The following is a 24790-nucleotide window of genomic DNA, read 5'->3' as shown; positions in this document are numbered from 1 at the left end:
TACACAAGGTAGGAATAATGTGCTTAGCAGGTAAATTAAGTAACAGAAAACTCAAGTAAAAATGGTAAAAGTGTTGATTGGAGTTTTGTTTCTTTGAGTTAAAAAGTAATTTTAAATCACCCAAATTTGACAGTAAATTTTGAAAAACAGTTGAGTAAGAACATCATTATCATCAATGCAAAAATAATGTTTGTAGTGGTGGCATTACTGACAATGTTTTTGAAATAGAAGATACAGGGGTTGGACAATGAAACTGAAACACCTGGTTTTAGACCACAATAATTTATTAGTATGGTGTAGGGCCTCCTTTTGCAGCCAATACAGCGTCTATTCATCTTGGGAATGACATATACAAGTCCTGCACAGTGGTCAGAGGGATTTTAAGCCATTCTTCTTGCAGGATAGTGGTCAGGTCACTACGTGATACTGGTGGAGGAAAATGTTTCCTGACACGCTCCTCCAAAACACCCCAAAGTGGCTCAATAATATTTAGATCTGGTGACTGTGCAGGCCATGAGAGATGTTCAACTTCACTTTCATGTTCATCAAACCAATCTTTCACCAGTCTTGCTGTGTGTATTGGTGCATTGTCATCCTGATACACGGCACCGCCTTCAGGATACAATGTTTGAACCATTGGATGCACATGGTCCTCAAGAATGGTTCGGTAGTCCTTGGCAGTGACGCGTCCATCTAGCACAAGTATTGGGCCACGGGAATGCCATGATATGGCAGCCCAAACCATCACTGATCCACCCCATGCTTCACTCTGGGCATGCAACAGTCTGGGTTGGTACGCTTCTTTGGGGCTTCTCCACACCGTAACTCTCCCGGATGTGGGGAAAACAGTAAAGGTGGAGTCATCAGAGAACAATACATGTTTCACATTATCCACAGCCCAAGATTTGCGCTGCTTGCACCATTGAAACCGACGTTTGGCATTGGCATGAGTGACCAAAGGTTTGGCTATAGCAGCCCGGCCGTGTATATTGACCCTGTAGAGTTCCCGACGGACAGTTCTGGTGGAAACAGGAGAGTTGAGGTGCACATTTAATTCTGCCGTGATTTGGGCAGCCGTGGTTTTTATGTTTTTTGGATACAATCCAGGTTAGCACCCGAATATCCCTTTCAGACAGCTTCCTCTTGCGTCCACAGTTAATCCTGTTGGATGTGGTTCGTCCTTCTTGGTGGTATGCTGACATTACCCTGGATACCGTGGCTCTTGATACATCACAAAGACTTGCTGTCTTGGTCACAGATGCGCCAGCAAGATGTGCACCAACAATTTGTCCTCTTTTGAACTCTGGTATGTCACCCATAATGTTGTGTGCATTTCAATATTTTGAGCAAAACTGTGCTCTTACCCTGCTAATTGAACCTTCACTCTCTGCTCTTACTGGTGCAATGTGCAATCAATGAAGACTGGCTACCAGGCTGGTCTAATTTAGCCATGAAACCTCCCACACCAAAATGACAGGTGTTTCAGTTTCATTGTCCAACCCTTGTAGTTAGGAGTGGTTCTAAGACAAACCCCTGAGGGACACCATAGCTACAATGAGTTAATTGGAGATGACAGTATTTGCTTAAATCTCTATGTTCTTTGAGGAAGATAGTTAACAAACCCTTCAACAGTATGATCTGAGAGCCTAATAAATAATTTTATTTTTTAACTAAAAATGAAAAACTAATTACAAAACATTTTAATTTCACGCTCTGATAACAGTTAATAGTTATTTTGTGGTTTTGGTGTGAAACACTACCGAATGAAATGAGACTGTGCAACCCAGAAGATCCCAGAGGAGATATCCTGGGTTGTTACACTCTTATTGGCCTTGACAGATGCGTGGATCATCTTCAAGTTGGTATTGTGAGGGTGCAAAGCCCATGCTTGTGTGTTGTACTAATTCTACGTGTTTCCTCAAAGAACCGTTGTAGATGCTGATGGCTGTGGTCAGGAAGGATCTCCTGTACCGGTCTGTCTTACAGACGATGTGAAGAAGCTTCTGTCTGAAGACAATGTTGTTGTACAACAGCCTTATGAAGATGATGCTCAGGGTTCTCCATAATGTTCTTCATGTTATGAAGAATCCTTCTTTGCACATTGATCTCCAGAGGTTCCAGAGGAGTCCCCAGAACAAAGCCAGCCTTCCTTATTAGCTTATTGAGCTTTTTTAAGTCCCTGGTTCTGATGGTGCTACCCCCGCAGATGATGGCTGAAGAGATCACACTCTCCACAACAGACTTATTGAAGAGATGCAGCATCTTGCTGCAAAGACCATTGTAAAACCCCAGGAAAATATTTGTTCTTCTTTGACAACGGAATATATAACAACAGACATCTAAAATAACACAACAATTAAACTTTGATCTACAAGTGTCGCATTGGCTCTGCGCGTTTCTGAGCGCTGTACCTTTAAGTGGGGCTTGTTTGCAGTACGCATGCGCAAGCTGTGTTTAGCTTTCTACAAACCAAGGAGCTCTCGCTGAGCTAGCTTCGCATCGCTGCCTGTTGTCAAGCTTCGAGAGAAACAAGTTATTTTTTCAACTGGAATACAAAGGAAACAACAACAGACGTTAATGTGACAGAAAGCCACATTTGAAGAAACCTGGAGCCGCAGTGGAAACCGATCGTTTGGCTAAACAGTAGCTGAAGTGTTCGCTGAAAATACACTCCCAAGCAGAGGGGCAAGAATAGCCATCCGGTTCCCAAATCGCAGCACATCCACTGCGGCAACCCTGTTCTCTGACTCGGGCTACTTTAGGTTTTTTTTATATGAGATTGTTTAGGGAAAAAAGATCCGGTTATAGACCAGAAGCTAGTGGGACGACCCACTTTTAGTATGAAGGGTTGTTAACGCATTAAAATGGCTGCTGAGATGGTATTTGGGAGAGAATCGTGCAGTAAACCCTAGAAACGCATCAAACAACACATTAGCTACTCGGTCTAACAAACTCTATTTGTTGAACACATGAAAATATTCAACGAATAAGCTGCTGAAGCGTTTTTGGTTTCATTTTATTGTATTTAAATCGTTGTCTGGTGAAGGGAATTTCGCTCACTCCATATCTATGCATGCGGTTAACCGAGCAGCTTTAGTTGGGCACACATTGCAATTATTTTAGACCTTTTTAAGTCCTAATTGTGTATGCCCACCACTCAACAAATATGCAGGACTTCTTTGTTATAGTTGAAGCGTCCTGAGAAGTCGAGGCTTTCTCCCTGAGGAGGCCCCGCTTGGTCGACCTGGAGGGGAGGAAGAAAGAAGAAGAACCATGGAGCTTGGAGGAAAATTCAACCCTAGACTTTTACTGTTCGGGCCGAAGCTAGCTTCAAGGAGCGATCCGAGGGGAATCAACAAATATCTGGTGGTGTGTGCGTTGTTTTCCTTCGTGCTGTTAACGCACGCTTCCCCTGCGAAATCCTGTGACAAGAGCTGCAACTCGGGGAAATGCATCAACGGCTCCTGCGTCTGCGAGCGAGGATGGGTCGGAGATCATTGCCAGCACTGCCAAGGGAGGTTCAAGTAAGTGGGATAAAATCCTCTTCCCGAAGCTGAGTTTCTGAATCATTTCTTTAGGGTCGATCAGAGGCAGGGAGAAAAGGAGGTGAGCAGCATCCAGTGTGATCCTGTGGCTGCTGTTTAATTCTAAAAAGTAGGGTCAGTGAAAGTCATCAGCAGACACCTCTGTGTGCATCCTTCTTGTGCAAAGGACCAAAAACACTCTTTATATCTGGCTGCGTAATAGAGTGCAGTTCAAAACCAGGCATTGTGGAAAAAGTTAGCAGACCTGAGATGCATCCCACATTATTCAAACAAAAACCGACACAGTGTACTGTATTATCTGTCAGATCTTCACTTCATGTTTGTCAGTAAACATTTTGACTAAGCAACTGTAACACCATAATTCCCATCACTTTTATCAGTGTCTCTGAATGTTGGGAGAATTACAAAAACACTCTCACAGGTGGTCTAGACAGTAGCTCACCATTATTTGTTTTGGCCCCCAAATGTCAGTGTATTATATTGGGATTGGGATAGATGGAAAGAAACCAGTGATTTACTCTGATACCCCTCAAAATAAAATCCAGTGCAACCAACTGCCATTAATAGTGTTCACTGGTGTGTAGTTTGATCCAAGTATAAATTAGAGCTGCAGAATATATTGAATCGTAATTGACATTGCAGTATCGATGTAATATTGCAAATGACTGGATGCAATTTTTGTTGGATATCATGATTTTAGGCGCCATTCTTTTACACTGCATGCCCATAAAATATTTGTCCCACAGGATTGTCTCTAACTTACCTTGATGCATACAATTGCTCTATTTTAGTAGGTGAGATGCTAAAGCTCATAGAAAAGGGAGCAATGAAAGGAAAGTAGCAGAAAAAAAGTGGGAAAAATATGTGTTTGTTTTAATCAATAGTCATTAAGTACGTGTTATCCTGATGTCATTGCAACCCTAGTATAAATAACGCTGTTGTGTGAAGGCTTAATAGATATGTTAGAAAGCATTAGTACACAAACGTCATGAAAAGCAGCAAACACACCAGACAAGCCACGGATGAGGTTGTGGATAAATTTAAAACTTAATTAGATTATTAAACAATAATTTAAGCTTGCTTGAAGAGCTCGCAGAACACCCATCAAACCATCCACCGATCATGGAAAAAGTATGAAACGACTGCAAACCTCCTTGGTTATATACCTACAATGATGGGCAGGGCAGAAACACCATTAGCAAGAGAAGCAGTCAAGAAGCCAATGGTAATCCTGGAGGAGCTGCAGAGATCTGCCATTCAAGTGGGAGAATCTGACTGTAGAAAACCCATTAGTTGTGTCAACCAGCAATATGGACCTTATGGTGAAGTTCCATGATGGGAAGATGTTTTGTTTGCAGTTTTCCCACAAGCCGTGTGGTGGACATATAAAACATGTTGAAGAAGATGCTCTGCTCAGATCATATGTAACTATTTGGAATTTGAACAAAACGTCATGCAGGCGGGAAACTAAAACCAGACATCACTGTGAATATACTATCCCCACGGTGCACGTACTGTCGGAAAACACTTAAAAAACTGAAATAATTTAGTTAGTTTTTTCTTTTTCTTTAGAAATATTGCTCAGTCTTTGACATTTCTTATAAAGAAACATGGTAAAAGCCATATGTGGCTTCAGAGCATCGGGGATCATTGTGTTCTTGCAAGGTTGCAAAAGACTTGACATTGGGTCGTATATTATATTAAACCCAAGAAATCACATAACTGTTGTTTTCTTAATAGGCTACAACAATATTAATTCAGGTTTTTCTTTTTTTAATGAAAGAAGTGACTTTTTTTTAATAGCTTGTGTGGGTAGCCACCAGCTTGTGGTAATTTTTACTCTTTCTATATTTTTATTCTTTGTACTGTTAAGTGCATTAATTTTCCATTATCCAGCATGGCTGATGCATGATACAAATGGATATTTTATTAGATATTGTGTTGCTTACATTTTCTCCCATAATTTAGTCTGGGCATAGAAACATTCACAGTGTAAACTCCAGATAATGTACTTATTCATCAGTGACAGGATTCCTACATGGTATGGATACGTCTGAAAAGGTATGGATTGGATAAGTATGGAAATTGCGTAGATGATCCATCCATCCGTCCATCCATCCACCCATCTATCGCGCTGTTCATGTATTTGGCAAAATATCTGCAATGCATATTTTTAACATTTGTGTTTAAACTTTAAAAATGGGCTAAACTGACTCTAGACCTTTGGAAAACTCAGGAAAGAAATGTATGAAATTCTGCCGTTAAGTGTACCAGATCTAATATCGATTCTATTCTCCTGATATAGTGCTTTTTAGCTTTGTGTCATACGATTTTCTAAATATGTCTCTATGCCACAACAAATATTCTTAACCATTAACACTCTGTATGCACTGGCTTATTGGTTTAAAGTCCTACAGTATTTGCAAGTAGATTCTGAATGAAATCTCCAAACTAATAAATCAGTTTGCCTTTGTGACAAGAGCGAGCACCCGGTGGCTTTGAGAAAGCATCTGTAATCCAGTTAAATTTCCATAAACCTCTCCACTCTTGTAGCAGTGCTTTTATTGGCTGAATTCTCAAAAGGAAGAAATATGTGTTATTGGATGGTCTAATGCAGATAAACGACTAAAAGGGCAAATATAATAAAGTCTGAGGATGGCAGAACTAATGAATGTCAGCTTGACAATAGCTTGGGATGGCCTTTCAATACATCTGAGCCGCTCTCAGTGACACAGATGTGACTCGGTCTCTGTAAATAGCATTGCGCCAAATGTGTTTATGTGTTTGTCGCTGGTTGTCATCTGACATGTTGTGGAATAGCGCCTCGGCAGGGCACAAACTCTTGAACTGTGATGATACTTGAACCCTTGGCATTTATAGTGTTTGGCATGCACATAACTGCTTGGAAATTCTGTCCTCATTCGTGTGTTTATATGTGCATTCTGTGTCAAAGTGTTGTAAACCACACAGGCTGCTGAACAGATTGGGTTGCTCAGGGAAGCGTCAGGTGCAAAATTAAGGATTCATCTTTTTTGTACAAATAAACATCCTTTGGATGCTGTGTTTTGGTATGGAAAGCACTTCTTTTGTTTAAGGCTGCAGTAGGTAACTTTGTAAAAATTTATGTTTTTTACAGATTTGTTAAGTGTCACTATGTCCTGACAGTATGATATCAAACAGATTATTTATGGGAAAAAAAATCAAGCTCCTCTGTTCTCCTCCCAGTGGTCCTACTGCCATTTGCAGAAATACACCACTCTTGGTCAGAAACAACCACAGCAGAAAGCAAAGGGGAGGCACCTGTAAGATGTGCTTGTTCAAACTTTCAGGCTAAGTCCACAGTTTTCTCAGAACTCCCCACTGCAGCTTTAAAGCTCCAGATCAAGACTAAGACTACATATATGCATATGCTGTCATATACAAAACCTTGAAGAAGAATTTATGCCCCTTAAGGTTTTTCCGGTTTGGTTAAATTACAACCAAAATCTCTGACGAGCATTTTAAGCTTTGTAAAGAAAACAAATTATACATTGTTTTGTGTTGGTCTGTCACATAAAATCCTAATGAAATACATCGAGTTGTGTAGGTCGTAAAGTAACAAAATAGTGCCTATTTTTCCAAGGCAGTGTTTTTCCCCAGCTCCAAACTGTTCTAAACAGGAGTCTTTAAAGCCCTCCAAGGATCTAAAAGTGTCATAAATCAGTGGCCTAAATGAAGCAGCGGTCAATTAGTCTGTTTTATTAACTACCTCTGTGAACATGCCATGTATTTGTGATGCATTTGCCCCCATCTGAACTCTGTCTGATCTGGAAGAAAATCATTTTTGGGCTCCTTTGTCTCTGCTTTAACATAGAAAACATTTCTGCTGAAATGTAAACGCATCCCAGTAACAAGAAAATATTTAGCCTGAGCGGAGGTTCTCCAAGTCTAACTTGTTGTGATGCATACAGATGGTGTTTGTCTTATTATATTAACTCTATCGTTGGGAAACATCGCAGTTGGCAATTACCTTGCTTGGGCCTCATCCTGTGCTGGTTTTATGTGTGACTGTGTTTAATCGGCAGAACTGAGTGCACTGTGTGATGTTATAATTGAAGTCTTGTTGAAAAAATCTGCTTTGGTCTGGTATAACAAATCTGAGATGTGATCATAATTGCTGCACCTTTTAATCAATAATAGATATGGGTGTTTTGCAATGAAATGGAGTTTTTTTACCCAGATACTCAGAAAACATTTGGATGTGTGTGGCCCCACAACAGAGACCCCTCCCATCAGGGCAGAATTGCTTCATCACATGGTGGGGGAGGTGATTATAAAGAGAGCTCATGTTTTCATGTTTGGTCACCATCCGTCAGAGGGCCCAATCAAATCCAAAACCATAACAGCCCAATCTGATCCTATCTGAGTCACCACATCCTCTCACTGGGGGAGGAAGCATTTACATTGTTTCATTAATATGTTTTCCACACTGTGCATACCAAGCCAGTGAAACATGTATTTTTGATGTTTTGTTTTTAATTTTCCAGATTGACAGAACTGTCAGGGTACCTCACCGATGGGCCCTTCAACTACAAGTTCAAAACAAAGTGCACCTGGCTCATTGAGGCATAGTAAGTTTTTTGTTCATTTGTTGCACAGAAGCTCTACAGTCGCAGCATGATGTGGAATTTATTAATAATTACTTTACTGTGAATTTAGAAATAACTTTGGCTTCAGTACAATTTACAATTTTGATGAATTATGGAGTTAAATAACCCTAAAAAGCCTCATACCTCATGATTAATTTTAATTACCGTATTTTCCGCACTATAAGGCGCACTTAAAATCCATCAATTTCCCCAAAAAATGACAGTGCGCCTTGTAATCCGGAGCGCCTTATATATGGATCAATTGGTTAATTGGTTGATCCATACTGGTTGTACACGGCGCTCTGTCAAAATGTTTCAGTACGACTGGTAAACTACAAAGCCGCACCGCTTACAGCATTACGGCTACCGTAGTCAGGGGTGTCGCCGAAGTAATAGCGGTAAACACCTGTACTGTGCTTACTCCTAGTCCAACACCACTTGTGTGTGTATAACGACCCCAAAATTGCACCTTTCAAGAGACACGCTTACGATGCTGAGTTCAAACTCAAGGCTGTCAGCTACGCAGTCGAACATGGGAATAGAGCAGCAGCGAGAGAATTCAACAGTTAACGCTACTATATTGTGAATGTACTAACATTTGATTTAGTGCATCAAACTGTTTCTTTTACGTGTTTACTGAATCAGGGAAAAGTTCCCTTTCACGTTTTAACTAACGTTTGATTTCAACTTCATAGACTCCAATGCATTCCTAACGTGCGGTTGGCTCTATTCAATAGAATTCTATGTAGAGGAGACCTTACCATGAGAGTGAATGAAGTTATCAGAACGCTGGTTTGTAGTGTATCAATAAAGTTTGACTGACTGACTTATCTGACTGTTTTGTTGACATTCTCTTTAGCACAGCTCCATCTAGTGGATGCATAACGCAACCCCAGTCAAACGTTTGACTGCAGTAGCTTCTATTCTATGCGCCTTATAATCCGGTGCGCCCTATATATGAAAAACGTTCTAAAATAGGCCATTCATTGAAGGTGCGCCTTATAGTGCGGAAAATACGGTATGTAATATTTCGTGTTATTTCCGTTGATTGTGGTTCTGATCCCAGTTGTCGACTGCTACCAACGGATAAACTTCTGCTTGTAGTTTTTATTGATCATTTATATTCATGTTTTCTTACAGTAGACTAAGAGTAGATTGTATTACTTCATCTCTCGGTTTGTTAAAGTGGGGCTGAAGCGCCAACCAGTCGACTCAAACTGGTGAACAAACCTGTATTATGGGAAAAATTGACTATATACAGAAGACTGGAAGGCACCGTATATAGAAATCTATAAGATTCAGTCTCCTGCTGTGTTCTTTTTTTTCTTTTTCAAATGTAGCTAATAAAAACAAAGTTACAAAGAACCCCAAAACTCCCAGTGGCAAATGGCTCCTTGGCTTTTGTGCCGAACTAAAGTTTGGTACAAATGTGGAAAAATGACCAGCGCCCAGTTAATTTGAGGCATTCCTTTAAACCAAACCTACGGATGCAGCTTAAACGGCACAATGTAGAACTAAATGGCACATGTTAAGGTTTCCATATGATTACATGCCAGGCCTTGTGTTCCTGTTACTCTTTCATAAGCAATCGTTGACATGAGGCAGCTATAACCTCTTTACTTTTTGAGGCCTTTAATTTTCATGCCAGCTCTAACCACCATTCACTGGAAATATAATTGGCCAAAGTTGGCTTGTTATTTTCAGGCCCTCTTGAGTTTGGACATTAGGGATATTTCTGTGGATTAAGAGCATAATTAGGCCAAAACGAAATCATTATTGTTATACTTGCTTTTTTAATCCATTACAAAAGGAACTGAAATGGCTACTTAAATACTCTTGTTTTAGGCTTCACAGAAAGTGGAGGCATTAAATAAAAACTGTTGGGTGTCCTGTTAGGAATTTCCCTTACATTTCTCCCAATAATTAAACATATACATACAATGATTTTTTTGTTGTTGCTATTGCTGATTTCTGTTGCGTGAAATAACAGAACGTTTTGAAGTTCTAGTTTTTTTATCCTAATGTTTGTGGTTTTTATATTCTAACCAAAATTAAGTTTTGTTATTCCAACATTCACACATCAGACAGAAACTCAATGGTTTTCTTCTTTCAGCCCCAATGCAGTTCTGCGGTTAAGATTCAACCACTTTGCCACAGAATGCAGTTGGGACCACATGTACGTCTATGACGGAGACTCCGTTTATGCTCCACTGGTTGCTGTTTTCAGGTGAGAAACCCCAGATTGATCACTTCATCAGTTTCTTTGTCACAGGAGCATTTTTTTTTCCTAGTTAAAATAGTTTATCCATTTTAGACTTATTTCTTGTAACATTCCTCTAGATCAGGGGTCTGCAACCTTTATAAGCCATGTTTGGCCTCAGTCAAATAAATATCTATTACAGAAATGTGTTTTCATATATTATGACCCATTATTTTATTTCAAATTTTCAGCTTTTAAAATAAAGAAAAACATAAAACTTTTCACAAAATGAAGATTGACAAATGTTCTTTTAAGTTATGTTTGTGGAAAATGATTTAGGAAAAAGTTCATAGTTTCCAACAAAATGAAGAAAATTTGACTTAAAAAATATTACTGGTGCTTTTAGTGTCATTCTGTTGTGAAATTCAAAAGATGCTTAAACTTGCATTTGTTGTTATTAGGGTGCACCGATTTACTGATCTTGCCTGGCCTGCCGATTCCAATTTTGGCCAATACAGATGTCTTTTTTAATAACTGACACTGTCAGGTGTTATAAGGTCACAAAACACCTTCAATGTTCCAATTTTATTTTATTGCTAAACATTGAACAATACTCCTGAAACAATATAAACTTGTTTTAACTGCACATGCGGTAGCGCTCTCAAATATAAATGAAAGGTTTAGAGCATTGTAGTTCCTTTAGTCTTCAGTTTTTCACATTTTAAAAAGAAACAAAACTTGCACATTTGGTTAAACAAGTGGATAAGATCAGTTTCACATGTAAGTATTGGCCAATCACCGATCTTCCAAAATTAAGGAAATCGGGGCCGGTGCCTCCAGTTATCATATCTGTATTTTAAACATTAGTTGTTTTTTTTTATGATTTTTGTTTTTAGCCAAAGTTATTAAGAGCCATTGTGGAAGGTCCAAAGAACCACTTGCTGCTCCAGAGCCACAGGTTGCAGACTCCTGCTCTTTACACAGCGATGTAGCACAAAGTTAAGGATTTGTTTTTGCAACGTAGAAGTATTTAAAAAGAATAAATGCATTTTGTGCATATTTCGACAGTGGCCTGATCGTACCAGAAACACGAGGTAATGAGACGGTTCCTGAAGTTGAGACGACTTCAGGCTATGCACTGCTGCACTTTTTCAGCGATGCTGCTTATAACCTGACAGGATTTAACATATTCTACTCGTAAGTACTTTATGCAAAACATTTGAATTTGGGAAACACTTGTAAAGACATAAAAGAGCAAAGGGCTGTATTGTTTTATTGGAGGAACCTGAGTTGGAAAGAGTGTTTACTGTCGATTCTAATTGTTATTTTTCATGAGTAAGTTCTTTATTAACAGCAGCTGGAGGCTACTTGAACCAATCTGAAGTAACGGTTGATGATCTGCTGAGTATTTTTCTATGCATCACTACAGTCCTTGGACAACTCATGTTAACTTAAAGCTATTTTCAGGATAAACTCCTGTCCCAATAACTGCTCCGGTCATGGGAAGTGCACCCCGGGGAACTCGGCTGCCAGCAGAGTGTACTGTGAATGTGACAAGTACTGGAAGGGTGAGGCCTGTGACATCCCCTACTGTAGGGACAACTGCGGGAGCCCTGACCATGGCTACTGCGACCTCACTGGCGAGAAGCTGTGTGTCTGCAATGACAGCTGGCAAGGTGAGAGCCGAGGGGGAAAAAGATTGTGTTGTATGTTGGAGTGACTACTGGAAGTAGGAGGGATGTATCTGTCAAAAAAGGAAAAGTTGACATAAACCGGTATGGATTATCACGGGATTTTAACAAAAATTTAATCTGCAAGGTAGAATGCTATCTAAGTGCTTATAAAAAAACAGCTATTATTCCGGCTTCTTCCAAAATAAAAGTATTTTAATTATTGCATTTATAATGTATTTATTAAGTTACCTATGATATTAATTTATTGTTGTTTTGATGGATAGTAAAGTCCATAACTTCAAAATCTGAAGCAACAATACCTAAGAACTGGTGGTTGTGGTAATCTGTCAGAGAGATGCTAAAAATAAAGTCAGGGGATTCACAGTCTTTAAGGAGTTTGGACTCAAAGGATACTTTTGAAAAGCAGATAAAGACATTTTTAGTTCAAAAAGCTTTTAGTTGGACTTGCGTTTTTATACAGATTTAATTTCTGTATTTCTGTTTTATGTAATATCCGTCATCGCATATTTTATCAGGTTATTTTCTGTAATGCACTGAAAGGTGTCCTATAAAAAATCTTTTAGTTACTTACTTGGCTTTCTTTTAGCCTGTTGACCGGCATTGCACAGCAGTAGGTTGGTGGAGTACCAACTGTGGGCTACTTTATGCAGGTGGAGCGACTCTGGTCACTTTGGCCGTTTCTTTCGCATCTCTTGAGCATTTTTGATAAATGCAATAAATGTGATTGCTGATTTTGTGGGCCAACTACAAATTTAGCAGGATGTTTCTGGTCCAAGTTGGTCAGTACCAGAATCGATCCAAAAAAGTAAACTAATCAACCGCCTCCTTGGTCGTTACTGACCCCATCTTAATCTGTGGCTCAGATTCTTGAAGGGTGAATGATGGTTTCGAAAGAATGGTGTCACACTCATTTTAAATACACCTGCCCTAAAATGACGGATAAACACTCACCACCAAAAGTGGCTACAATGGGCTTTTGAGTATCAGAACTTGACCCCTTGACTGTTAAAGAAGGGGGTAAAAGGAACGTTTATAGTGATACCGTGATGCTTGGGCAGTTTGTCTAGATGTTTCAGACACACAGCTCAACCATTTCTGCTGATTTTGCTGCACCCATTTACAGAAATCTTATACCCTGATCGTTACGAGTTCTCAGCATGATAACGCTTTGTGCTTGCATGGAAAAACAATCTAGAGGTCCTGACTTGGTTTATTAGGGAATCAGATCTGGATCGACCACTTGTAGAATGTGTTGGATATGTTTATCCAACAAATGGAAGCTCCACCAAGCATTTTACAGGACTCAGGATGTCTGCTTCGGACAGCTTGGTAACAGATACCTTAGCATAACCTCAGGTCTAATTGAGTCCATAGCTTGCGTCATCAGCAAAAAGGTGAACTTCTCAGTATTGCTGAGGCCTGTTGAAGGGTTTGCAAGAATCCCATTACTGGCTGACCCTCCCTTGAAATGTTGACTGAATTTTTGCATCATAATGGCTGTAGTTGTTCCTTAAAAAAGTCTGTCCATTGTCTTTTCATCTGCTGGTAGTGATGTCATGAGCAGTGTGCTGTCAGGCAAAACAGGAACAGCTGTGTTGTGTTATGTCTCACTGTAATTCTGATTGGTATCATGTTGATAAGCCTTTCGATTGTGGCTTATTATATTTCTCCAGCTGGAAGGAAGCAAATGCGTTTGCAAGATGAAACTTGACATACTCATTCACTTCTTCAGTGTGCCCTTCATCAATACACGCTACAATTTGGCGCTTCCTTGTTCATTATCGCTTATGGATTACTTCAGGCATATGTTTGGCATTTCTGCAGTTCAAATTAAGAGTTACTTGAAAAATTTGCATTTCCTGCGAAAATGCAGTGTAAGCTGAATCTTTTAGCTGAAAGCTGGCAGAAACAAGCTGAAATTGACTGCAGAAAATCTGCTGAAATCTGATAAATTAGTAGAAATGGCAGAAACAGCAAAGAAAAACTGTCATCTGATCTGTTTGAGCTGGAAGACTATTAGCTATAAAACAGCTTAACAATGTACAGTCACCTCAAAACTACTTGTTGAAGTAGTTGTTGAAATGCAAGAACTGACAAAAACTTTAAAAAAGCAGGAAAGAGCTGCCCATAGATGAGCTGAAAAAGCATAGCACTGGAGCAAAAATATAGCCTAAGAATTTGAAGTCAGTGCTAAAATACATAAAGAAATAGCAGAAATTTCAGAAAAAATTAACTAACAACAAATACGCTGAAGAAATACAAAAACAAACAAGAAATTGCCTAAAAAACGCAAAAGTGTTCTTCAGCTAAGAGAGAAGAGAGGAGAAAGAGAAGCTAAAATGCTAACATTAGCATATTGGCTATCACTAGCATGAAGGCTGATATTAATTTTAACCCATCTACCATGCAAAAAGCAATATATAAGCTAAAATTAGCTAAAATGCTAATGCTTACTACAGCGTATATTCAAAAGTCTATGAAATTGCTGTTTAAAATTATTCACTCTTCAGCAATCACACAATAATAATAATAAACTAGAACATTTCTGAAGAAATTTAGACGGGGCCTGCCTCTTGGTGCGTGCTTCTCGGACCAGAGCCAAAGGTTGTGGGGCTGAGGTATAGAACCAAAGCAACAGAACGGTGTGCATCACGATTGAGGGTAGAAGGTTAAGATGTCTATCTAGACCTGTTCTTTTTTCACAAGTAATCATGCGTCCTTGCATTGCTTTGGCAGTCGCCAATAAATAAAGAGTCCAGTTTAGAGATGTGTAGTAATAGGTGCCACCAGGCAATGGCATGGGAGTCAGGCCACTCACTGTTCTCCCTTCATTGCTATGGCAGGCCCCAACTAAGGAATGTTGAGGCTTTTATTTTGTAAATATCAGTGAGTTTATTTTGAAAGGATAAAGTAGATCCATTTCCATCACAGAGTCCCAGCGATAGTGTTAAGACCAATGCTGTAATTATCGCTGTGTGAAATATGAAGACGTTTATTTTGTAGGGTATGTCTAGGTGTTGTTTTGAAAGTCCAGTATAGTTGTCCTTTCAGGTCTGGCGTACTTCCACTAAATATAAAGAACCTGGTTGCTGTTCTAAAACCATTATGTATGCTATTATCAGCTTAAAAAATTACTTGTAACTCTGGAAGACTGAGGGTTTAATTTAGAATGTTTCAGTAAGCTTTATTTTAAAAGGCCGACATGGTCCTATTTCCAACACTGGGTGAGCTCCAACAGTAGTGTGAAGCCCAATCCTGCAATTATTTATAATTTAAAATGTAAAGGCTTTTATTTTGTAGAGCATGTTTTGTCTAATTTTGAAAATCCAGCATGGTTGTCCTTTCAGGTCTGGGTTGGTTCCATTAGTTATATAGAACCTACTTCCTATTCTATAATCATTATGTATGCTATTATCAGCTTAAATAATCATTAGTAACTATTAAAGATTGAGGCTTTTATTTTGAATGTTTCAGTAAGCTTTATTTTAAAAGACCAACATGGTCCTATTTCCTACACTGGGTGTGCTCCAACAGTAGTGTGAAGCCAAGTCCTCCAATTTTCTATAGTTTAAAATGTAAAGGCTTTTATTTGGTAGAGCATGTTTTGTCTTATTTTGAAAATCTAGCAGGGTTGTCCTTTCAAATCTGGGTTACTTCCATTAGTCATATAGAACCTGCTTGCGTACGCTGTTATCAGCTTTAAAAAATAATTTATAAATATGGAAGTTGATGTTTAGTGTGAACAAAAGGCTTTTATTTTATAGAGTATGTGTAAGTCTTATTTTGAAAGTCTAGTGTGGTTGTCAGCTATGACTGACTTATTGTGAACACTCATGGAAGCTTATGGCCTGATCTCAGCCTCAGAGTAGAGGGTGACACGGGAGTGGATTTTCTCTCCTGTCCCATCCCGTTCCCACAGAAAAATGTCTTGTCCCATCCCACTCCTGGTAAATTGACTCCCGCTCCTGTGACACTCCCATTTTTGTTTTCTTCATTTAGTCTTTTGGCAATTTCTTTGAAGGACCAGTTAAGTCCCTGTTTTTAGCTGTAGTAAAGGCCAGTTAAAGTAAAAAGAATAATAATGAAGAAATAATAAAATATCAAACAAGATAGACCATGCCTATCTTAGCTGAATAAACAAAATGTACATAGTTGTATTTTACTCATTTATTAAGTGATTGTTTCCTTTGAACAATGACATTACTTTTATGTTTCAAGTTGCTGAAACGAAAGAAAAATGCACCTAGTAAGAGAAATGTACTTGTTGAACAAAAGGGCATAAAGGCATTACCTTCATAATTTAGAAACTGTACCTCAATGGTTCACAGCCCTGGTCCTCAGGGACCCCTTCCCTGCAAGTTTTAGATGTGTGTCTGCTCCAGAACACCTGATACAAATTCTGACATGACCTCCTTTACAGGCATCAAGAATGGAGGGTCAAACTGAACAAAATTAATACAATAAAATCATCATAAAATAAATAAATGTTGTGAATGTCCCATAAGTGAAGTAAATGTAACATGAAAGAAATGTAACATTAAATGTGCCATTAAATTAAAGGTACCATTTATTTATTTAATACATCATTAGAAACAATAAATGTACATTATATCATGAAATGGACTATTATGCAATTAAATTAAAGTATAATTTAAAGACGACATGACGTAATTAGTGGTACACTTAATATTTAATGATGTATTAAATAAATTGTACATTTAATGGTACATTCAATTTTTTTCTATTTCACAACATATTTATTTAATATCTTCCCTTGATGAAGCCTTTCAGCGAGGTCCGCGAGGGGACATGGGGGAATTTGTTCTCTTTTTGCGTTCCCACGCAATAGTCTTTGCATTATGCACTTTGTGGGATAGTTTCCAAACCAGATAACTGTAAAAATGAAACAAACACTACACCCGTTTTGAGATTTATTGAGTTTTATTTTGAAATCGGCCTTAAATAAAATTATCTTCAAATCAGACTAAAAGACAGTTTTTATCCACAAGCTGACAAACAAACTACTGAACACTGGACAATAATACTGCACGAAACCACATCTGTGACACTTTTTTTGCTTATTACTGCTGCATGATGTGCACTTTTTTTTTTGCACGCCATTAGTGTTTTTGTTTTTATCGTGATTTGAACGGTTCTTCTTATCCTAAGCATTTAATTGCATTGTTGACTGCATGTTCAATTCAATTCAATTCAAAAATACTTTATTAATCCCAAAGGGAAATTAAATGTTGTTATAGCTCATGTTATGAAGGTTTCCTCAAAGAGCCGTTGTAGATGCTGATGGCTGTGGGCAGGAAGGATCTCCTGTAGCGCTCCGTCTTACAGCAGATCTGAAGAAGCCTCTGACTGAAGACACTCTGTTGTTGTCTCATGAAGAGGATGCTCAGGGTTCTCCATAATGTTCTTCATTTTATGAAGAATCCGTCTTTCCACAATGATCTCCAGAAGTTCCAGAGGAGTCCCCAGAACAGAGCCAGCCTTTTTTATCAGCTTGTTGAGCTTTTTTAAGTCCCTGGCTCTGATGCTGCTTCCCCAGCAGATGATGGTAGAAGAGATCACACTTTCCACAACAGACTTATAGAAGATATGCAGCATCTTGCTGCAAACACCAAAGGACCTAAGCTTCCTTAAGAAGTACAGTCTGCTCTGTTCCTTGTAGATGGCTTCACAGTTGCATCTCCACTCTAGTCTGTTGTCCAGGTGAACACCGAGGTATTTATACTCCTGCACCACCTCCACTTCTTCTCCCATGATAGAAATAGTTTTTGACTTATTCCTGTTTCTCTTAAAATCTAGAATCATCTCCTTTGTTTTAGTCACGTTCAGAATGAGATGATTGTTTCCACACCATGCCACAAAGCGGTCCACCACCTTCCTGTACTCAGCTTCTTGTCCATCTCTGATCCACCCCACGACTGCAGAATCATCCGAGTATTTCTGCAGATGACAGGAGTCTGTCTTGTACTGGAAGTCTGAGGTGTACAGAGTGAAAAGGAATGGTGAGAGTACAGTCCCCTGTGGTGCTCCTGTGCTGCTGACTACCTGGTTAGACTCACAACCCTTCAGTCTCACAAACTGTGGTCTGTTTGTCAGGTAGTCTTTGATCCAGGAGATTGTTGAGGACTCCACCTGAGTCTTCTGGAGTTTCTGACAAAGCAAATCAGGCTGGATTGTATTAAATGCACTGGAGAAATCAAAGAACATGATCCTCACAGTGCTACTGGCTTTGTCCAGATGACAGTGGGTTTGTTGAAGCAGGTGTATGATGGCATCTTCAACTCCAACTCCACAGCTGCTCTGCACAGGCCTTCAGGGCTGACATGATCTGGACCTGCAGCCTTATTCCTCTTCAGTCTCTCCAGTTGTCTCTTCACTTGACTTCTTGAGACACACAGGTGGAAGGGGGAAGCAAAGGAAGTATCAGCATCTTCTGATATGGTTGAAGGCAAACATGTAGAAGCAGAAGGGTCTAGGGCTGAGGTGGAAGATAAAAAATGTGAGGTGTTACTGGACAGCTGTGGGTCCTGTGGGTCAAAGGAAGATGGAATGTCTGTTTGTATGTGAGCAGGAGAGGAGGATGCGAAGCTTGTTTCTGAACTGAACCTATTGAAGAATGTGTTCAGTTCATTGGCTCTGTCCAGACCTCCATTGGTCTGATCATCCTTCTGCTTGAAGCCTGTGATCTTCTTCATCCCTGTCCACACATCTCTGATATCAAAGTCAACACACCATTCATGGTGTGTTGACTTTGCGTTGCTTCAGGGCATGTTGACGGAAATCTGTTAGTCCCATATCAATGAGGGTGACATTTTCTGAATCGGGAAAGAGAATCCTACGTTTGATATATAATTTGTGTCAGTAGAGTGAAAATTAAGCGAGTGAAAAGAGTTTGTTTGTTCTTTCTCAGGTTATTCAAAAACCTAGAGTGTAAACTCTAACAACTGATAACATTATAAAATTGATAACTTAAAAAATCTTGCGTAAAATTTGAATCGCGATTGTAGAAGAACCACAACAGATATGAAAAAGCTGAATTATTTGAAGATAGCTTAATGGCTTGTGAACATTTTAAAAGTTGAATGGGGTTTCTAGCTGAAAGTATGTAGAAGTAGTAAGTTGTGAAAGAGCACAAAGTTTAGCTGAATTTTGTGGAATGTTTAAGATTTTCCATTCATTTCAATGGGCCAAAAATCGGCACAAAAAACTGAATAATTTAAAAGTATGAAAAGTATTAATACCAAAAGTCTAGCCGTAATGTCCTAAATGAGCTGAACATTTTAAAAGTTGAATGGCTGAAATAGCACAAAGAATGAAGGAGATAGGTGCCAAAAAAAGTGTTAGATATACATAATAAAGAGAAACATGATCTCAATACTGTGAATGCTGAAGGCATTCACACAATTACTGAAAATAGTCCTTATATACAGCTAGAATATGCATCTTAAAAATAGTAAATGGAAGGAGCGTGTAACTTTTAGCCCTAAATGCATGCAATACCTTGCAAAAATATTCATATTCTTTGAACTTCTTTACATTTGTAATATTACAACCACAAGCTTGGATGTATTTTATTGGGACATTTTTAAGGAAACTAACACAAAGTAGTGCATAATTGTGTGGCAAGCATTTTTACCACCACTTATACAGCTAGTATAGGCTGTGTCTCTACCAGTTTTGTGCATCTAGAGTTGAATATTTCCACCATTTTTTGCTCCTGTCTCATATCTTTTCATGCCTTTAACAAGTTTTCTTCCAGGACTGCCTGGTATTTATCTACATCCAGTTTCCCATCAACCCTGATCAGCTTCCCTGTGCCTTCTGAAGAAGAGCTTCCCCATAATATGATGCTACCATTGTCTTGTTTCACAGTGGGAATGATTTATTCGAACGATGTATTGCTTAGTGTCAGGTTTCCACCGCATATGATATTGTATGCAGGCAAAAAGTTACAAATTTGAACCTTTTTCCACATGTTAGCTCTTCCTGATGATGTTTGGTCACTAACATTTACTAGAAATCTCTGAGGCCTTCACGGAGCGGCTGGATTTCTCCTGAGGTTAAAATTACACACAGGTGGACTCTAATTACCAACAAGGCAACTTCTAAAGCAATTGTTTGTGCTGTTGTTTCAGAAGTATTTAAGCGTATCACATTAGAGTGGGGATAGACCATAGAAAAATGAAGATATTTCTTTATAAAAAGAACGACTTCACTACTTTGTGTTGGTGTGTCACATAAAATGCTAATAAAACATGTAAAAGTTTTTGGTTGTAATGTGAAATGAGTTCAAGGGGAATGAATATTTTTAAAAAGCACTGTAGGTCTTTAGCAAAGCACTTGTGTTGCATTTTTGCATTTTTAATTGGCATTCCCAGTTGTAATGCCTTCTCTCTCTGTTCTGTTTATCTCTCCAGGCCCAGATTGCTCGCTGACTGTTCCGTCCACCGAGTCCTTCTGGATCCTCCCCAGCGTCAAGCCCTTTGGCACCTCCCTTGCCAGGGCTTCCCATAAGGCCATGGTGCAGGAGAAGGTCATGTGGGTGGTGGGTGGATACACATTCAACTACAGCTCATTCCAGATGATTCTGAAGTAAGTTACTGTTACCTAATTGCTTTTATTCTCTTGTTACATTCATGCTTATGCATTTCCATTTGAAAATAGAGTTTTCATTTTACCTAAAGTTTATTTTTAATAACACCGGACAGTTTATAGAAATTAAACATCACTTTGCAACAAAAGACAGTGAAAAAGTACTTCTGACCTTTTAGACAGCACTTTTTTATGGTTTCCTTGTACATGTATAACTGGTCATTGGTGATGTGCAGCAGTGAAGAGAATACCACCGTTCTCTGAATTTGTTTGAGAGAACTGCAAAGCCGTTTCATATGTGCCTTTTTTAAATCACCTGTTAGTGGGACATCTGTGAAAATCAACTGGGGGTTTCTGCAGAATAAGATACACAGAGTGGTGAAAGCACCTGTCAGGGGGTCTGAAGTTTCACTGGTGAAACCACCACACAGCAGCCTTTGGATTGTTGCAGTTTGGAAAACATTGAGGCTGGTATAAACAGCTTGTAGTGTAATGGCTCTTTTCCATGGCCGACTCCACTCCACTCAGCCTGTTGTGTGACCATGTCCATTACTGGCTTTTCCGACCCAGTACTTGCTTTCTTCGTACCTTCTTGACAGCAGGTCCCATTGGGGCTGACTGGGGCTCAAAAACAAAGCTGAAACTCAAAAGCGACTACAAACATATTACGGACCACAATAGCCGGAGCAGGTCAACCGAAAGCCGTTGTGTTGGTTCGAAATCATGGACATCATTTATGGAAATCGTCCCGCGAGTTGTGGACGTGAGGGTGTTCTGGACTCCGCAACCTCACTGTTAGGACATGATGTACCACGGCGAGTGTTTACTTTGCCTTGCACAACACATGAAGCTGACGGCTGGAGGTATGGCTGGAGGCCAGCAGGTTTTGTGCAGAGGAGAGCGGTGCAGTGCTGGAACCCTGAATGGAAAAGAGGTGTAAGCGACCTTTTGACCTGTTTGAGATTTTGGGTTTCCGTATGAACGGTTTTTGTTGTTGTTGATGTTCTGCTCAGTGTTTATTCATCACCAGGTGCAATGATTCCTGATGTCCCTGTTCCATCTTGTATGAACAACAGAGGATTGATGTGACCAGGTGTTTCTTTTTATTGCTCACAAGCTGTAAATTATGTGCACTCATCACCATGCAGAGCCTGCAGCTGAACAAAAGCACTGTTTAATTCTTTAAAACTAAAGCTTTGGTTGATGTGCTAGTGACCAGATTCATACCAACACAATGTGAGGGAAAAAGACCCAATCTAATCTAAATGTATATTTTCATTTACAATGTTTGTCTCAGGAAGATGTTAAAAATCTCAGCATGATCTGTAATCAGTGAATCTAACCAGATTGTTTTGAGTAAAATATGAGAGCCTTGAGTAAAAATACCACAAGTTCATGTTTTATTGTATTGTAGATTATAGATGATTATTCATGTTACATGTTGGGGGGTTTATTTGAAATGTGATGTCTCTTTCTTTGCAGCTACAACCTGGAGAGTGGCGTCTGGAACACAGTACCCATCAGCGGTGGCCCTGTGCCAAGATACGGACACTCGCTTGCTGCCTACCAGGTACCTACACAAATACGGTCACACATGGGTCATATTCTGCATTGCATGTTTGCTTTCACAGACAGATATGCCCCAGAACCATCAGGGTGCAGAGGGAATAAAAAAAAAAATCAACACAACTGGTGGCAAGAGATGTGAAAAATTGGCTACGATGAAATCACAGGGATTTTTGTTACAAAACAGGAAGCTGTATTCACGATCATTTCCTGCAGAACTGTAAAAGCATAGGATTAGAGCTGCACCATTTCATACGATCCTCTGATTTGTGATATTTTTGAATATTCTGATGATGATATTGGTTTAAATAAATTAGCATTATCAAGGGTCTGCAATCTACAGCTCCAGAGCTGCAAGTGGCTCATTTAATATTCTAAACGATGAAATATTGCCCTGTTTTCTTTGTCTTTCTTTTGTTTTGTGCCCCCATGAAAAAACACTCGCCCCATCTTGGCCCCCTGGTAAATTTGGTCTAGAACCGCCACTGCTTCCTTGTCAATAATTACAGCACTTTCATTTTTCAGTTTTCTTTACCATCTATCTACTGTGTCAGGTGTGAGCATCTGCTACAGTGAGACTTCATCCAACTTGCGTAATATATAACAGTGTGCTGCTTTCATTTTGTGGTTTACACTAGGGGTGTGAAATACAAAATCGATAGGCCCCGATTTCCTTAAATTTGGGTGATCGAAGATCGGCCGATATTTACATGTGAAACCAAACCGATCTTATCTACCTCCGGAAAGGTCTGAAAATCAGCCACTGTCCTTTTTTTGCTCTGCCGTGAGAGAAGGCTGACTGACAGACCCGCCCACCAGATCATGTTCGTACGTGTGCAGTTAATAGTCACCCCACTGTTGCCAACATTACATTGGAACATTGAATGTGTATTGTGACCTTATGACACTTGACAGTGTAAAAAGCTAAAATTGGAATCGGCAGGTCAGGCTTTTTAAAACTTCATGCATTCCCTAAAACATTAATCAAGATAATCAAATCTCTACTTTTCAGGATGATATCTACATGTTCGGTGGGAAGCTTGAAGCGAGCTGGGGGAACGTAACAGACGAGCTGTGGGTGTTCAACATACTGAGTCGGACGTGGCAACGCAGAAGTCCTGCCGCCGGCTCGCCAACCCAAGCTCAGGTTTACGCTGTGGAGGGCCACACAGCCCACTGTGTTCAGCTGAGCAGCGGCGAGACTGTTATGCTGGTCATCTTTGGTTATTCTCCTATCTACAGCTACATCAGCAACGTTCAGGAGTACAACCTGAGTGAGTCGCAGCAGCTCTTGTTTAAATCAAGCACCGTGTGGTAACCTCAGTCATTCCATTTTAAGCTTAACTGAGACATGAAAATGACTAACATGAGTCATTTCTAAGCATATTTTATTTCATATATGGATTATTAGTTGTTTTTGTCTACAGACAACAAATATTGCCAACCTGCTGACATTAATGTGTTAAAGAAAAGGAATCATTTTTTTGAGATTTGCATTTTCTTCATGAAGTTTCTTGTGGTTAATACTTTGCTACATCAATGTGGTTCTTTACCCCACTGTACACTTTCTTTGTTTCCATCCTTGCATTACCTTGCAATCATACTCAAAGCCCTTAGAATGTTCCACATGTAGTCATGTTACAACCACAGATTATATTTTATGGGGATAATAGGAATTTCCCCACTGATGTGGGAACATTTCCATAAGAATTTTACTTTAACCAGGCACTTTGAAGAGGTTCTGATGCTGGGGGACGGTGTAATGAATTGTGTGGGTTGATACACCCAACAACCAAACCGAACTTATCCTCTTGCATCGTTGGCATGCTCGAGCTTGGTCTACAAAATCCCAGCGAGAAATAAATATTGCAGCATACGCGAAATTGATCAGCCGGACGTCCATGACATTATTTAGCTGTTCTGCAGCAAATACGGTGACGGACTGAAGAATATGAGCCAAACAGATAATAAAGATATCTACGCAGCACCTCGAGAGACTAAATAAAACTTTTCTGCACTCCTACAGACTGCAAGTACACAACAAAAAAAGTGGATTTTGCATGAAATGTCCTTTTTAAATTTTCGATCGTTGTCCTTCTGGAAGGTGGACCTCAAGGTCTTCTGTCCTTTCAAGTCTCTGACAGGTTTTCTATGGGGATTTTCCTGTACTTAGCTCCATCTGTCTTCCCATCAACTCTAATCAGCATTCACACAGCATGATGCTGCCGCTGCCATGTTTCACAGTGGGAAGAATGTGCTTTAGGTGATGTGCAATGTTAGTTTTCCACATAGCATTTTGCATGTAGGCCTCAAAGGTAAGATTTGAGGTTTTTCTTTAAGGCTTTATTGTTACTCTTTTATAAACACTAGATTTGCTGAGTGCATGCCTGATGTTTTCCCCTCAGTAGTTTCTTCTACCTGGGTTTATTTAAGGGCATCAGGGTATTAACACAGATATTTATTAATTAAATATTGAAAAAACTATGTATATTTTCCTTCTCCTTCACAGATATGCGCTGATACATTCTGTTGGTATAAAACCTCCAA

The 24790-nt window shown here is 39.4% G+C and overlaps 1 protein-coding gene across 2 annotated transcripts in view; it reads left to right on the top strand.

Moving 5' to 3' along the window:
- The first annotated feature begins 2454 nt into the window (after nucleotides 1-2454).
- atrnl1b (attractin-like 1b) overlaps nucleotides 2455-24790 on the top strand; it is a 93977-nt gene continuing 71641 nt past the window's right edge. For both annotated transcript variants that reach the window (XM_047376964.1, XM_047376965.1), the window contains exons 1-8: nucleotides 2455-3524; nucleotides 8072-8155; nucleotides 10287-10400; nucleotides 11442-11570; nucleotides 11841-12049; nucleotides 20503-20677; nucleotides 22160-22247; nucleotides 23256-23517. In XM_047376964.1, the coding sequence (XP_047232920.1) occupies nucleotides 3274-3524; nucleotides 8072-8155; nucleotides 10287-10400; nucleotides 11442-11570; nucleotides 11841-12049; nucleotides 20503-20677; nucleotides 22160-22247; nucleotides 23256-23517 (1312 nt within the window). In that variant the 5' untranslated portion in view covers nucleotides 2455-3273. The remainder of the gene's footprint in view (nucleotides 3525-8071; nucleotides 8156-10286; nucleotides 10401-11441; nucleotides 11571-11840; nucleotides 12050-20502; nucleotides 20678-22159; nucleotides 22248-23255; nucleotides 23518-24790) is intronic.

Source organism: Girardinichthys multiradiatus, chromosome 10 (assembly GCF_021462225.1).
Source record: "Girardinichthys multiradiatus isolate DD_20200921_A chromosome 10, DD_fGirMul_XY1, whole genome shotgun sequence".
In the NCBI taxonomy this organism is placed as follows: domain Eukaryota; kingdom Metazoa; phylum Chordata; class Actinopteri; order Cyprinodontiformes; family Goodeidae; genus Girardinichthys; species Girardinichthys multiradiatus.
This window is presented reverse-complemented; position numbering and strand designations above follow the sequence as displayed.